This window comes from Aricia agestis, chromosome 20 (assembly GCF_905147365.1).
Source record: "Aricia agestis chromosome 20, ilAriAges1.1, whole genome shotgun sequence".
NCBI classification, from domain to species: Eukaryota; Metazoa; Arthropoda; class Insecta; order Lepidoptera; family Lycaenidae; genus Aricia; species Aricia agestis.
The window spans coordinates 3,402,195-3,418,685 of NC_056425.1; the positions used below are offsets into that span (position 1 = coordinate 3,402,195).

A 16,491-nucleotide genomic window follows, 5' to 3' on the forward strand; every position below is an offset into this window, starting at 1 on the left:
TAACAAATAAAACATTACACACACTACAACACGCACACTCAAGAAGATGACAGATTTTTGAGTGACAAACCTATACATACGAATTATATTCTTTTATTTATGGTTGAAGTCTGTTGACAACAAGGTGACAAATTGAAAATGGATTATAGTTTTTTTTATTGAATCTAAGATACTATTAGACAATGCTTACACGGCCAGTCTGAGATCAGCTAAGTCCCAGAGACAAGAGGTGAAAAAAAATGATAGTCAATATTATTTTTTACAAAATATAGGTAGTAGTCCTAATGTCGTTGACACTAAGGTCGAATTTCGACCATTGGGCGATCTCTAGTCCACTTAGAAATTCAAACAAATCTTTAATAACAAGTAGACGTTACAGTTTCCATGGTCGAAGCTGCCGGTGACGGCTAATTTCATATTATATTGGCGATTAATTTCTGTATCGAAGCCGGCCAAGTTGCAGAAATTTCGGCATACATTATACTGTTGTAGGTCAGGCGTTATCGCCGGCTCGCAGGCCAACTTGACGTGACAGGCCATCGATAACCCGCCAATATACAGGATGTGTTCTGAAATGTAACCCAGTGTATTGGCCAATGCTCATGACGTCTAAAATCGATCTCTTCATTTTAGAAGTTGCTAGCGTCAAGGTGGATATGTAAATGTTCAGTAATAAACAATTTACTGATTGCCGAGCAATGGCTAGGTGCGGGTGATGTCTTCATGCGACCATGCAGCATTGCATCTGCATGGTCGCATATTAAGCTATAAATAAATATAGAGAATTGACCATATTGTGGATTTTTTTCTGAGATACACGCTAGTGAATTGACATAATCTACATCTATATCTTCTTATATATAAAAATGGATTTTTAAATGTGTTAGTCGCGCTAAAACTCGAAAACGGCTGAACGGTTTGGGCTGATTTTAGTCTTAAAATATTCGTAGAAGTCCAGGGAAGGTTTTAAAGTGACACGAAGTTCACCGGGACAGCTAGTATTATAAATAAAAATGGATTTTCAATTGTGTTAGTAGCGCTAAAACTCGAAAACGGCTGAACGGATTGGGCTAATTTTAGTCTTAAAATATTCGTAGAAGTCCAGGAAAGGTTTGAAAGTGACACGAAGTTCACCGGGACAGCTAGTTTAGTAATATAACTTTGTTTCCTTTTCAAAACATGACACTTGACTCATCAGTGGCCAATCTTTGGCGTTGGATACATGACTTCTAGTCTTGACTAACCAGTATACTGGAATTTATTTCGAAACTTAGACACAATATTAAGTTCAAACTTGAAGTTGAGATTATTAATTAACTGTAAACAAAAGTTTAATGGAAGTTCAGAACCTTCAAGAGCTTTAAGATTTTGAATATAAACAGTAGTTAATCTCTCGTTTAAAATTATAAGCATGTATCGAACAAACTCGAATCATGGTCTTAAGTCCGAAGATATCGGCAATATAGATTGTCTTATAATGTGGTGTATTGTTGGATAAGTGCAGTAGTTACTTTTTAGTTAGTTAATAGACAGGTTCCTAAGATTTTAGGTCATCCACCAAATCTTTAAAAATGATGGGTGAAATGGTGGAACAAATTGATTTACTATGATCTAACGTACGTACTCTACGTCCGTGCTATAAACCAGAATCAGTATTTATTATGATTCTTTAAAACTATAGATGCGGGCGATGACATTATACGTGGATGATTTTATACGTGGGAGAGCCATGCTTCGGCACGAATGGGCCGGCTCGACCGGAGAAATACCACGTTCTCACAGAAAACCGGCGTGAAACAGCGCTAGCGCTGTGTTTCGCCGAGTGAGTGAGTTTACCGGAGGCCCAATCCCCTACCCTATTCCCTTCCCTACCCTCCCCTATTCGCTTCCCATCCCTACCCTCCCTTATTACCCTATTCCCTCTTAAAAGACCGGCAACGCACCTGCAGCTCTTCTGATGCTGCGAGTGTCCATGGGCGACGGAAGTTGCTTTCCATCAGGTGACCCGTTTGCCCCCTTATTTCATAAAAAAATGACACGCATAACAGGAAAATCGATCTTAATGGGGCAAAATAGAGCAAAAATAATTTCATAGCATATTAACACATGTCGTCTTGTCGTCAAGATCTATTATACTTTCAAACTTATCCACCGTCCCTTATTTTGCTCACAAAGGTTCATTAAGTCAAGGTTAAGGTGTTTTCCATACATTATCTTACATCATATACTATATATACTTTGAGTCTACAGTCTACGTTATGCCTACCACATAATATTGTTGGGGTGTGATTGGGAGCCACAAAAGAAGATCTTTAGAGCGAGGTTGTATGCTTGGCCTGACTAAAGCCTTATAAATGTCTTGCCGATCTCAAAACCTAGCTGGCATTTCAATCTACGCAGCAAGCGATCGCGACCGACAAAAATTCAAATAAAATGCCACTTTAAGAACTAGGCTGAAACGAACAAAACAGCTACTGGTTTGTAGTGGTTTTGGTCCCAAAATGAAACCCACTGGCTAGTACATGAAGTGGAATTTTATTTGAATTTTGTCGTTCGTGGTCGCGTGCTGCATAGATCGAAATGCTACCATTGGATAGTGCTATTCAGGAATGTATTTGTTGCGCTACAATAATGACGCTGTTATTGTTAAGCATTCGTGTACTAACCCACATAAAAATTACGTATTGAGTTATGAATGCAGTTATGTTCTTTAGATGATTTAGAACAAAACTGCGTTCAAAATTAAAAAAAATATATTTGTGGGTTAGGACACAAATGCTTTTAACAGCTACCATATTATATTCTCTGCGCAGGGAATGTGCTACTTACACAGCGGGTTCGGTGCGCACGGCAAGCTGCGTTCGTCCAACTGCCTCATAGACGGCCGATTCGTGCTGAAGATCTCAGACTACGGCCTCAATACCTTGTGCACTCCTACCGATCTCATCAAGGATGATGCGTACTACTACAGTAAGTATTACTCCGCTGTTTCTGAACCGATTTTCAATTTTTTTCTTTTGGAGTATAGGTTATCATCTGAATTTGGTACCATATTCATCAAAGTGGTGATCTGATGAAGGGATCCATAAGTAATCGAGGGAACTCCTCGAAATTTATATGGAAACATGTGGTGAGCACACTGTTTCGTGAGCAGTATTTTAAGCATTTGCTATCAACTAGTAAGATTTTGCAACAATGTATACCATGGTTCGGAAGGTGATGAGAGAACTCCTGACTCTTTATCATGTTTGGGAGTGTCGACATTGTTTTAAGAACGGAAAGCATATGCTACTATGCAAATTACATTCATCATCACTACCATAAACAATTTTGACCCTATTATTGATACTTTTAATAGCCTTTTATTATATTATGTCACTTAAACCACGGGTAACACCGCGGGGCACAGCTAGTATCAATATAGTTTCAAAATGATTTAGTAACGTTATTGTTACAATTCTTCATGAGCGTAGGCCATTTATAAAATGTGTCTCGACTCCCAACTAGCTTCAAGTCAATTCAATGCAAGTTTGAGGTTTCTTTGTCACGTACGACCAGGAATAAGTTTTTACGTCGGAATCCTAGACTACGTGTTACTTGTTACGTCGTAAAGGGTCCGGCGTGATTTAAATACAAATTGCTAGAATTTGAATTTTAACGGCCCCGTGCTACGGCTCGTTTCATCTGATGTTAAAAGTTAAGGCGATACTGTGTCAATGTTTTATCAGGTTGCATAAAAGGAGATTTATTCAATAGATTTCTTGGAAACTAGATGAACTGCAACTCCGTAGCGCCAAAATCGTTTATCGCGTGGGAACCGTCCATTTTTCCAGGATAAAAAGTATCCCATGTCCTTTCCCGGGACTACAATACTTTGTAGTTACTTTGTATACTTTGTAGTGTATCTCCATGCCAAATTTCATCAAAATCGGTTCAGCGTTTTGGGCGTATCGTGAAGGGGTAACAGATAGACAGACAGACATTCACACTTTCGCATTCAAAATATTAGTATGGATGAGGCAGTTTATTTGAAAAAAAAAAAGAATTAATGTTCTTTAAATTTTATCACACATTTATGTGTAGAGTTATTTAATTATGTCTGTTTGTCGAGCTATTGGTAGATCAGTAAAATGCGATTAGTCAATGATACATTAAGCACTCTGAGGGCCTGTTTCACCACTTCCTGATAACTGATAAGGCTATCCACCAATTAACTTGACAGATGTAGTATGGAGAATCTGTCAAAAAAGTTGTGAATAGCCTATTAGGCACTTTATCAGAAAGTGTTGAAACAGGCCCTTAATGTATCATTGATTAATCGCATTTTATCTATTATAATACGTTAATGGTAGATATTGTGTGCCTCTATCGTCCCTCTCCAGTTTCATCGAGCGATCTTAAAGTTGTGTATGACAGTGCTGTCTGATATGCAGTATATTGTAGAGCTGCCGTGCCTCACTATAACGAAGTTTCCAGTAATATTTCAATCGCATTTCTTCATTCTCCAAGAGTTGCTGTGGACGGCTCCGGAGCTGGTGGCTGGCAGCGTGTACCCTGGTGGAGTAGCGTCGCTCAAGGGCGACGTGTACAGCTTCGGTGTCATACTGGAGGAGATAGTCTCGCGCGCGGGACCCTTCCATAATTATACCAATACTATGTCTTTTAAAGGTGGGTATTAAATACCCCTTCATACACATTGGTGACTTAGTCTCGAAGTTTCGTAATGAAGACAAAGTAGATTCTTTATTTCCCAAATTAAAAGACCTAAAACAGGGGTCACCAAATGGCGGGCCGAGATCAATGTGGTTTATTACTTTCTACCAAACACCCTCTCTATGTAGACATCCTATGTATGTCTACATAGAGAGTTTGGTAGATAGTAGTCAGTCCAAAACAATAGTTACCCAACCAACAGAGATTGTATCCCGCGTTTGCGGCCGCGAGTCACCGCCGTTTCGGCCTGCGGCACCGGAGGCGGGCGAGGCGGGCGCGGGGGGTGGCGCCGCGGGGGAGCTGCTGCAGCTCGCCGCGCGCTGCTGGGCTGAAAGTCCTGATGATAGACCCACCTTCGACACCATCAATACCAGCTACATCAGGTAAATGGTGTTAGATGGTCCAGTCCATTAACAGATAAGTACTTCAGGAGCGTCCGATGATTATTAGGGTAGAGCAAGATGGGGGAGCTGCTGCCGCTGGTCGCACGCTGCTGGGCCGAGAGCCCCGACGTCAGCCCCACCTACGACACCATCAATATTAGCTACATCAGGTAATAAGATGGCCTAGTACTCCCTCAGCATCAGATGGAGACTGCTGCAGCTGACCACGCGCTGCTGGGCTGAGAGTCCCGATGAGAGACCCACCTTCAACACCATCAACACCAGCTTGTTCAGCCAGGTACTTCAGATAAGAGATCATGGAGCAAGATGCTTGTTCGACCGTCACATATTTTGTTAAATAAATAACAAGAACTATAGTTTGTGCGTTTTATGATGATATGCGTGACACATTATAATTGACAATAGTAGGGAAGTTACCTAACAAAAATTAATCGATAATTTAAAAATATCGAATCACATCGTAAAGGAATTGCAATCGAAATTATCGATTTCGTACTGACATTTCAGTGGTGCCGGCGATTTAAGATGGCCGCCCTTTTCTATCGATTTGATTTCGATTCAACAGAGTCAATCTCTATTGACATAAGTTCCGTTTCATGCATCTGACATTTTTCAAATGTTTTCGTAACAATAATTTTATAATCCTATTTCACAGATAATATTTATAATTTTATATTAATAAGTTAGCATTTAGCAACTTTTAATTTTTATTCATTTAAAATTATAGGAAATATTTGTTTTTGTAGATGGAATATAATTTATTACACTTTGATTATTTTTGTTTTCTTGTAAAAATAACCGTAGCAAGGAATGTGAAAACTGTCACCCATATCATCTTAAAACGCACAAACTATAAGGAACATGATGAACATACATAATTATCTTTAGGCTTACGTATGTGCGGAAAAAAAATTGATACTTTGAGGCGCTAAGAAGGTTATTGACCTCACACTACCTAACATATTCTCATTACAGCCTTTATATGAATTTAGCAGCGTTTATTGAATACCCTTCTCAGCACCTTCAAAATCTATTATTAAAGCGGACATTGAAGTTTCCCCCGACTAAATGGAACCAAAGACAATTTAATGAAGCTTATTATGTTCTGAAACAATATACAATGCTATAGCTAAATATATGTGTGGATCGGATTATGATTAGAAGCCGAGGACACAAATAATTGAATATGAGACAAACTTGTGCCAAATGTTACAACTCAATTATCTCCCTATAATTTGATTTCGTTAGCTTCATTATCTGTTATTTCGATTATATCAAAATAGCTTTTAGTTGCATAATGGATATAAATATCGAACGCTTTTATTAGAACTCCAATTATTATTATTATTTCAAATTATAATAATTGGAGTATTTTATACGTGGGAGAGCCATGCTTCGGCACGAATGGGCCGGCTCGACCGGAAAAATACCACGTTCTCACAGAAAACCGGCGTGAAACAGCGCTAGCGCTGTGTTTCGCCGAGTGAGTGAGTTTACCGGAGGCCCAATCCCCTGCCCTATTCCCTTCCCTACCCTTCCCTATGCCCTTCCCATCCCTACCTTCCCCTATTACCCTATTCCCTCTTAAAAGGCCAGCAACGCACCTGCAGCTCTTCTGATGCTGCGAGTGTCCATGGGCGACGGAAGTTGCTTTCCATCAGGTGACCCGTTTGCTCGTTTGCCCCCTTATTTCATAAAAAAAATAATAGAGGATGCCCGCAACTGTGATGAGCCGAAATTAGTTTATTATGCGGGAACCTTACATTTTTTCCAGGATAAAAAGTATCCTATGTCCTTTCTCGAGACTCAAAGAAACCATACCCAGCAATATTTCACAGGTTCAGCGGTTTGGGCAGGAAAAGGTAAACGACAGACAGACAGAAACACTTTCGTATTTATAATATTGGTAAATAGATATGGATTACTCTTTAACAAATTACAGATAAGAGAATAATTGAAAATATATTAATTTTTAACCAGCCGCATGCAAGGTCAATGATATCAAAGTCTTATTCATACAATTCATACTATAGAATATTTTTCGAATTCACTTTTTTATTTTATAAACTGTAAATAAAGTAAAAGTATTTTTTCTTTGTCTGTAAAAGTATTTTAAAGTAGCTTAATAATTAATGCAGGGGCTACTGTGACAATCTCATGGACGACTTGCTCCGCCGTATGGAACAGTACGCCAACAATCTAGAGTCGTTAGTGGAGGAGAAGACAGAACAACTGTCGCTGGAGAAGCGAAGATCGGAGGAGCTGCTCTATCAGGTGTTACCAAGGTATCAGGTTTTTTTTGCTTTAATATTGTTTTTGGAAAGTAAATATTGTAACTGAGATTTTGGAAATTTGGAAAAAAGTATAAAGCATATTATATTATTGTGGTAAAAAGTAGCCTATGGCCTCTGGCCATGGACTTTTCTATATTTGTGTCAAATCAACAAAATCATTAAGTGGCTTTGTGCTGTAGTTGATACCAAGAAACAAACGAAAATCTCAGATTATGATATTGCCAAAAATGTACGCTATAAACAATATTTTTTCGCTAATCCGGTCAAAATGACCAGCATGTTCATAGATTTCAATAACAGAACGTTATAATATCTCAGCGATCACCTTTCGAAAGTAGAACATACTTATTATTTGTCGCAGGGCAGTAAATTGAACAACAAAAAAAAAAAAAAAAACAAATCTCATAAATTTCCAAATTAGAACATTCAATTATTTTTATCACAGGCCAGTAGCAGAACAACTTATGGCTGGCGAGGTAGTCCAGCCTGAAAGTTTTGAATGCGTGACCGTCTACTTCAGCGATATCGTCGGCTTCACGGAGTTATGTGCTGCGTCCACTCCCATGCAAGTGGTCGATTTGCTCAATGATCTGTACAGTACGTTCGACAGGATTATCGGATTCTATGATGTTTATAAGGTAAGTGTCTAACAATGAATGAAAGAAACTAAAAAACAAGTCTGCAAGGTCATTAACCTCGCACAGTACTCGACTGATTTGTAAAAGTTTTATGAATTACATTTTTAAAATATCATATTGTTGATCAAAAATATTTCAAATAAATACACTTCGACAATTTATTTTAAAAGTTTACTAACGCGGCCTAAGTGAATTTTGATGGCATCCAAGAGATCTCATATAATACATCGATAAAGCTTACGCCACTAAAATATATTTTGTGATATAGATAACGATTCTTGAATCTAATTTATTGTAAATCAGGCTTCATTTGTCTCGGATTTGACAAATTCCCTGTGCGAATGCCAATTTCCAACTGCCGTTTGACCAATTCTGATACATCGAAATGTTTTTAAATTGGATAAAAGGAATTGTGATCCCATAGGTGGAGACTATAGGCGACGCGTACATGGTTGTGTCGGGTCTGCCGGAGCGTAACGGCGACCAGCACGCGCGCGAGATCTGCCTCATGGCGCTGGCCGTCGTCGACGCCGTGCGCGGCTTCGTTGTGCGCCACCGCCCCGCACATAGACTCGAGGTCTGTATAATGTGTGTTATATCGCCTTATATAAGGCGACGCGTACAATGTACATGGTGGTGAGTTGGTGACTTTAGACTAGAAACATCTGTCACTTCATTGTCAATTGCGGTTTGTATAGAAAACGATGAAATATAATGCTGGCTTCTCACATAAAGTTAATATACCTAATATCACGAGCCGTATCGCGCCGAGCCGATTTGTACGAGCTAGCATGAGCCAACAGGCGAGTCTGCGCTACCCGTAGGTACTCACGGCGCGTAATATCACGAGCCACTCGAGCTGCGCGCGCCGAGTAGCGCCTTTGAAGTTATCCATTTTATACAGATCGGACGCACCTGCTCGAGCCAGCCCGAGCCACCCCTTTACACGGCGCGTGGCTCGAGCTGGTGCGGCGCGGTTACAAAATAAGTTTTTTTTGACAGCTGGTCAATGACCGCTACGGACAAAATTCGGCAATTTGAAAATAGTTTCTGAGATGACCAAGATAAATGATTTGGTTAAAGAAACTTTCTTTAACCAAATCATTTATCTTGGTCATCTCTATATCATGCTAGCTTTTTCCTTCACTATACTAAGTTACATCGATCAAATAATAATAGCCCAGATGTGTACTAAAACTAAAACGTTGTATTAAAGGAAGAGGAAAAAGGCTTGATTGAAAGCTTATAAGAAGATTTAGTTGTGTCTCAACAAATATTTGGAAATAAATCTGTGCATTATACGAAACTAGAGGACGCCCGCAACTCCGTCGAGGCAAAATTTGTTTATCGCACCGGAATCGTACATTTTTTCGGAATAAAAACTATTCTGTATATATTATGTCCTTTCCCGAAACTCAAGGTATCTCCATGCCAAATTTCAGCAAAATCGGCTCAGCGGTTTAAGCGTGAAGAGGTGACAGACAGACAGACAGACAGACAGACGGACAGACAGTCAGACACACTTAATTCGCATTTATAATATTAGTATGGACTTTGTGCCGTTGACGTAAAGGCCAGTAAAGGTTCAGATAATCTTATATCTTCCGGGAAAATTCGTCCTTAAAAAAGGTTAACAACCGTCATTAGGAAGATTAAAGTGAGTTGTAATAAAAGTGTACTGTGTACTTTGTAAAAATATGTTACTTACATGAAAATAAAAATATGTTTTCGCTGTGTGAATACAATATCTTAGATATAAATCTATCTATATCAATAAAAATAAATTTTAAATCTTTCTAGTCTCGCTGGAGAACGGCTAGACCGATTTGGCTAATATTAGTCTTAAAGTATTCGTTGAAGCCCAGGGAAGGTTTATATTAGGAGAGAAGTCATTTAGTATATAATATAAATATAACAAAATCGACAGTGTTTATAATCGCAATTAAAATCTGATGATGATAATATTAACTTAGAAACTGACTTCATTGGTTCTGTAATTGTATCACATATAAAAAGTAGTTCTAATTAAATCATTAGTCATATAAATATACATATAAAATTCAAACTAACTGACATAGTGATCTATCCACGCACAGCCTAAACCACTGGACGGATCAGGCTGAAATTTGGCATGCTGGTAGATGTTATGACGTAAGCATTCGCTAAGAAAGGATTTTGATCAATTCTACCCCCAAGGGGTTAAAATAGGGGATGAGAGTTTGTATATAATAATACTTGTTAACGCGAGCGAAGCCGCGGGCAAAAGCTCGTACAATATAAGCTTGTGTTGGTTGTCGTTCGGCTATTTTACTTCAAGGCTTCTATACAAAATCCAGCAGTTTAAACGTGAAAATGCGGACAAATGCGAAAGTGTGTCTACTTGTATGTCTTAACATACAAGTAGACACACTTTCACATTTGTGTTTTGTGACAAATTGTAATGTATATCACATATTGCACAGTCGCTAGTGTACCTATGTACTCGCACGAGAGCTGCTCGACTCGCCTCGCGCGCCTGTCGTCGCAGTAGACAGGTGATGCCACGGTGAATTCACCAAGTCGAGTTGTATATTCTGTGGTGAAAAGAAGAGTGGCAAGTGCAAACAAAAAATGCTGTAGTAACTCGCACCCGAGCAACTGACCCGCTCGCACATGAAAGTAAATCGATGCGGTCACACGGAGCAAGTAGCTTTACCTCAGTAACTGACTAGGTAGCTCAGAGCTAGGTAGCAGACTAACAAAGAGCGTAGTCCCTCTTAAAAGGCCGGCAACGCACCTGCAGCTCTTTCAGAAGAGCTGCAGGTGCGTTGTTGCGAGTGTCCATGGGCGACGGTAGTTGCTTACCATAAGGTGACTCGTTTGCTCGTTTGCCCCCCTTATTTAATAAAAAAAAGCTCGCATGTCAGCTCGCGCCGTGTAACCCAGGCATTACTCTCGGCTAATTTGATTGCTGTACTCATAGCTTTAATCAAGCTATTATTTCGTTTTTGTCAGGTTCGAGTGGGTGTGCACTCTGGGCCGGTGTGCGCGGGAGTGGTGGGTGTGAAGATGCCGCACTACTGCCTCTTCGGTGACACTGTCAATACTGCCAGCCGCATGGAGTCTACCGGACAACGTAAGTTATTGGAACCAAGTTCTTTATCGCGCGTTCAGCGTAAAGGAGGCTAGACAGAACGATATTTGACCTCGACACTTTTTTATTAGTACCTGCATGGTAGGGGCAGAGGGCGTTGATAGTATTTCTGTGCGTCAATAGACGGCGTTTTTTAATAATTTTTTGAGTACTTATATGTATACAGGTTTTTTAAACATAATAAATAACTTCGTTCCATTCGGGTGTCCCTTGACACCTCTCAAGTTTCTTATAAGTGTTTTGTCTCTACCAGTGCCGAATTAATATTTTTTTATGAGAGTAGGTCACTTTATTTCCGCCGCCTCATGTACGAAATATGTAGGGCCTCTATTGACGCTGCCGCCCATAGGCCGTGGCCTATAACGGCCTATTTATAAATCCGGGGCTGCTATATAGTAATACTCATTAGTCATTACTATATTTTCTAACGTTAAGTTTAGTATTTTTAACGCATGTAATTGTCAATGTAGCTTGACCAAAAATAGTATCAATTATGAAGGAAGGACGAGTCTGTTGAAATAAAAGTATGTTCTGTTTTATGCTGTGTGGAAGTCGGAGGACATTTACCATCATCTTTCTCATTTACATAATTTTTTCACTTTCTGTGTAAATTGCATGTCGACCTAAACATCTCTAAGGTTGGGTTGCACCAGAGGCGTGGTTAAAGTTAAAGTTATGGTCAAAGTTATAGTTATAGTTAAGGCTAATTTAACTTTAACCTTAACTTTGACCACAGAATTTGACAGAAGACGTTGCTGGTCCGACAAGGCTTTATAAGAACGTGGGCGGGGGCGCTGCTGGTAAAGGAGAACTGTCAAAATCAAAATCAAAATATTTTTATTCAGAGTAATGTTTTTACAAAAATATCTCTGAACGTTGATACTAAGGTGCCTACCACCACCTGTAAAAAATGGAGTTTTTGTATGATGACAGAATTACTTCCTTTTTTCGCCACGTGCATTTAAAGCCTTGTCGAGCTCTATGGTTATGGTTAAATATAGCGTCTTGATGGCTTCCATTTTTAGCTTTAACCAAAGATTTGACATTTTGCATTGTAGTTAAAATTATAGTTAAAGTAAGTTGGTGCAACCCAGGGTGGGTTGCACCAACTTACTTAACTTAACTAAGTAGACCGTACGTGTGAATAAAGTTTCTGTTTAAAATTATTTTTATCAAACTGCATACGTAGAAGTACCTATTACGTACGCAGTAACTAAATAATTATGAAACTGTTTTTATTTTTCCTTGGATTTGAAATTCTTTAAATATATCTATAGGTGCATTTCATATGATACCCTAGGATACCCCAGATATAGGTCGACCCTTCTGAAATGCAAAATATTTGGGTAACTAAAAGTATTCGGAAACGTCAACCTTTTTGGGGTTCACCCACGAGGAATGTGTGAATAATTAATTCCGTATTGTTAAACCTTACAAACAATTTAGGAAGAAGTCAATTTTGTATGTGTGAGTGTGTGGTGTGTCTGGGAGATAATTTATGTCTTTGTGTAGATCCTTTTTAGGACGTGGTGTTATGTGGTATTATTTTTTTAAAGGAAGAACAGTACCACGATTCGTTAGTTCCTTATTTGATGGAGGCTGTGTTTTACCAAAACAGTAGTAACGTATTCTTATATACGTCAAAAAAACGTTGTATATGTCGCAGCCGAATGGTTTAAATAGCCGTTCAAACAAACAGCTAGCCCTTTGACTGAACAACGCCATTCAATCACACGGCTATACGTCGTTTAGCTGACTTGTTGACTACAACGTTCAACACACAGCTAGACGACGCTTAGCCAACTGGTTTAATGGCAAATTAACTAGGGCGACCATTAGCTTAATAATATGTAATTTGGGAGAATAGGAAACTTTTTGTATTTTATTGAAAGATTATTCTCGGATTAAGTTTAAGGGGTGACCAAAAGTTTAATGCAATAAGTAAAAATAAAAATTCTGAGGCGTGTTTTGTGACGGTCGCCGGCTGCTGCCGTAGCACAGTCACAGTTTTAACCTGACCTACTTTTGGACTTTCTGGATTGTGTTTGTTTTTGTTTTAGCGGGGGGCTGCGCCCCCCGAGCCCCCCTTCTATTTGACGGCGGTCGCCGGCTGCTACCGCAGCACGCTCGCTGCGCTCGCTCGGCTCCCTCTGTGTTGTGGTCTAAGTTCTAACCTAACCTAACCAACTTTTGGACTTTCTGGATTGTGTTTGTTTTTGTTTTGACGGGGGGCTGTGCCGCCCGAACCCCCCTTTCGGGGAGGCTGCGTCCATCCATTTCATAATCCCGTAATTTCTCCTCAAATATTTGTTGAAATTTTGATTCACTCGTATGTGCCTCCACAATCTTTGTCTCTTTAATAACACTTGTAACTTTTATTAACTACTTTCTTTTCGAAAAACAACCACAAACACCAACAAACACCTGCTAGTTGACGCGATATTGTAAATAAAACGCACCTAGCGCCGCAGCGTTGCGCGCTGAACTACTTCAATTAGACGGCGGCTTTTGAATCAGCCGTAGTGTTGAACGTTTTGAGCGACTAAAATATTCAATCTAAAAGCTAGACGTTTGATTGAATGGCGTTGTTCAGTCAAAGGGCTAGCTGTTTGATTGAACGGCTATTTAAACCAGTCGGCTGCGACATGTATACGATAGGTACGTCGTCGTCGTCGTAGATAGGTTTGACATTTCATTAAAGGTGATCGCACATTTGTCAGACGGTGCTAACAAATGTCCGATCAGCTTAAACATAATTTTGTTATTGCATTAAAATAAAAGAATTGGGGTACAGCTTTACAGCGTGACATGAGAAATAAACTAAGTTTTATTTATGCCTTAATTAACTTATGTTTAAATACTGGCGTAAAAAAAAAGGTTTTTTTTACAATTTTTTTTTAGCTCTACGCATCCACCTATCGGAAAGTACTCGCGCGTTACTCGACCAATGGGGGACCTTCGTGGTGGAGAGACGGGGGGAAGTGGAACTAAAGGGTCGAGGACGTATGCTGACGCACTGGCTGCTGCACTGCTCGGAGGAGTCGCGGCCGCTGGCGCAGAGCCCCCAGCCGCTGCAGTACCCGATACTGTTCCCCACTCTCCCCCAGCCCATGATACATACGCCATATTTGGTGGTGGAGCCTACTATACCGACTTTGGCTGCTTAGGGGTGAGATAACATAAAGATATATTGTCACCCATTCTTCTTTAGCTCATGTACCATCAAAGAAGTTGTTCTATAGATAACAGATGACTAACTTCACTTCGTCGTGTTATATCTGACCTAGTAGACCGATCTTTATTGGTTTTTATTTGACATAACCCAACCAAATGTATTTCTGCAATCTACTTATAAATCAATTTCTTTAAAATTATATATTATACTATGTAACAATAACATTTGGTATGTAATATAAGAAAACCTTTTACGGAATTTGTCTATGCTATTTTTCTATTACATTAATCTATTGAAACAAAAGTATTTATTTCATTAGATATCATACATTAAATTTTTTGATGAAAAAGTGGTTACATTGCTAATGATACACGCGCCAAGCGCCACATGCATGCGAAGTGTTAATTAGGGTTTCTACGCAGAACTATTTTCTCCAACATACAGTACAATGAAGATATAATAAATAACATAAAAGTAAGTGACGACTACTAAGTCACGCGATCATACTCAGGACGAGATAAACCGTAATATATAGCATTTGTGCCACGTGTGGATTTTGGAGGCCCTACATTCCAACATCTATTATGATCTCGCAGTTTTGGTGGCGCCATTCCCTAACATTCCGGTTTATAAAGGCCGAATGTAATACTGAGTCTGAATCTTAAAGACATTTTGAGGATATTTTCAAGTGAAAACTTAGTTAGCGGTGTTGTGCACTTTTGGGGACGGGTAAAAAAAGTTCAAATTCGCGACAGCATACAGTGCTCCCAAAGTGATAATGCGCGTAGAAATTTTCGTAATTTTTCGGCATCGGTCGTATTTCCCGAGCGTCGGAAGACGTCGCTGCAAGCGCTGTTTTAAATTTAACTTTAAGAGCGCTTTGCAGCGACGTAGAGGCGCCTGAGGTTGCTTGGACGTTACCATGGTAACGCCGCGATGGCTTCCCGGTGAGTTAGCGACAGCGGACATGGCCACCGGCTATATGATATTTACTTCTATTTCTTTTGAACAAAGTGCAAAATGCAAGTTTCATAGATTCGGGTGCTTTCGTGATAACGACAATTAGCGAAGATTTCCATACGCATTATTAAATTGGGAGTACTGTACACGTGACCTGATTTGAAATTCGTAAGACGGAGGAAGAGTTGACCACCGGCCCAGCGTAAGAGAGGATGGAAGAGTCTTTCTTCCACCCGACAAAAATTTATGGACTTTTTTTTTTAAATAATTTCGTGTTTAAGCTAACCCCACTAGATGCTGATGACGGCTGTATCTTAAACAAGAATCTTTTTCCCTTTAATTATATTCTGCAACTTGAGCTAGCTAACGGCTGCGCTCGTAATTTTGTAATAAAAGTCTCAACTCTCAGCTACTTTGTAGTCGACGTTAGACTGGCATCGTGTTGATAAATTCCTTACTAATATTATTAATTTAACGTGATTCTGTTTGTCACTTATTCATATTCACTGCATGGACTTTTGTTGATTTTGGAAAATAGATAATCAATAAATTCACACGTTCAATATTATCAATAAATCGTGATAATATTGATGGTGTAATAGGCCGAATCGCAGTATCACAGTACACTTGTGAATCGCGTGATACTAGAATCATGATAATATTGATGCGTGTAAGCCCGGGCGCGCACTAGCGGCCAAGCCGCGGCGGCCAAGCCGCGGCGGCCATCGAGATAGATACCTTAGTATGAAACCGCCATAGACCACGCGCACCTGGCCGCAACGCGACCAGCGGCCACACCATACTTTCGACGGCCGCCGCGGCCTGGCCGCTAGTGCGCGCCCGGGCTAATACCTGCCAATGACATAAGCTACTTTATACTATTTGCTGCCAAACGCCTGTTGTGTACCTGTCACAAGATATTATGTAGTTGCCCTGACCCTGAGAATTGCCCTGTGGCCAAACTAACCTTAGTCCTACAGAACTTTCTTAATGGCGCTTTTCCTGTTTCCTGTTGTCACCCGCGCGCGGATCTGGTCAGTGTGCGGTCGACAGCATGCTGCAAGCTGCGTGCGTGTTGCCCGGGTGACAGGAAAAACATCTATAAAATCATACGATGCGGGCAACTTGCATACGGACTAGAGGTGCGCGTCCACCGTATCGGAATCGGAGCGTA

The 16,491-nt window shown here is 39.9% G+C and overlaps 1 protein-coding gene across 1 annotated transcript in view; it reads left to right on the forward strand.

The window, feature by feature from the left end:
• LOC121737209 (atrial natriuretic peptide receptor 1) overlaps positions 1 to 14,488 on the forward strand; it is a 55,156-nt gene extending 40,668 nt beyond the window's left edge. Inside the window, exons 15-22 of the mRNA XM_042128815.1 lie at positions 2,814 to 2,970; positions 4,510 to 4,668; positions 4,916 to 5,096; positions 7,256 to 7,402; positions 7,857 to 8,049; positions 8,474 to 8,626; positions 11,044 to 11,164; positions 14,084 to 14,488. Coding sequence (XP_041984749.1) covers positions 2,814 to 2,970; positions 4,510 to 4,668; positions 4,916 to 5,096; positions 7,256 to 7,402; positions 7,857 to 8,049; positions 8,474 to 8,626; positions 11,044 to 11,164; positions 14,084 to 14,349 — 1,377 coding nt within the window. The 3' untranslated portion in view covers positions 14,350 to 14,488. The remainder of the gene's footprint in view (positions 1 to 2,813; positions 2,971 to 4,509; positions 4,669 to 4,915; positions 5,097 to 7,255; positions 7,403 to 7,856; positions 8,050 to 8,473; positions 8,627 to 11,043; positions 11,165 to 14,083) is intronic.
• Positions 14,489 to 16,491: the final 2,003 nt, after the last annotated feature.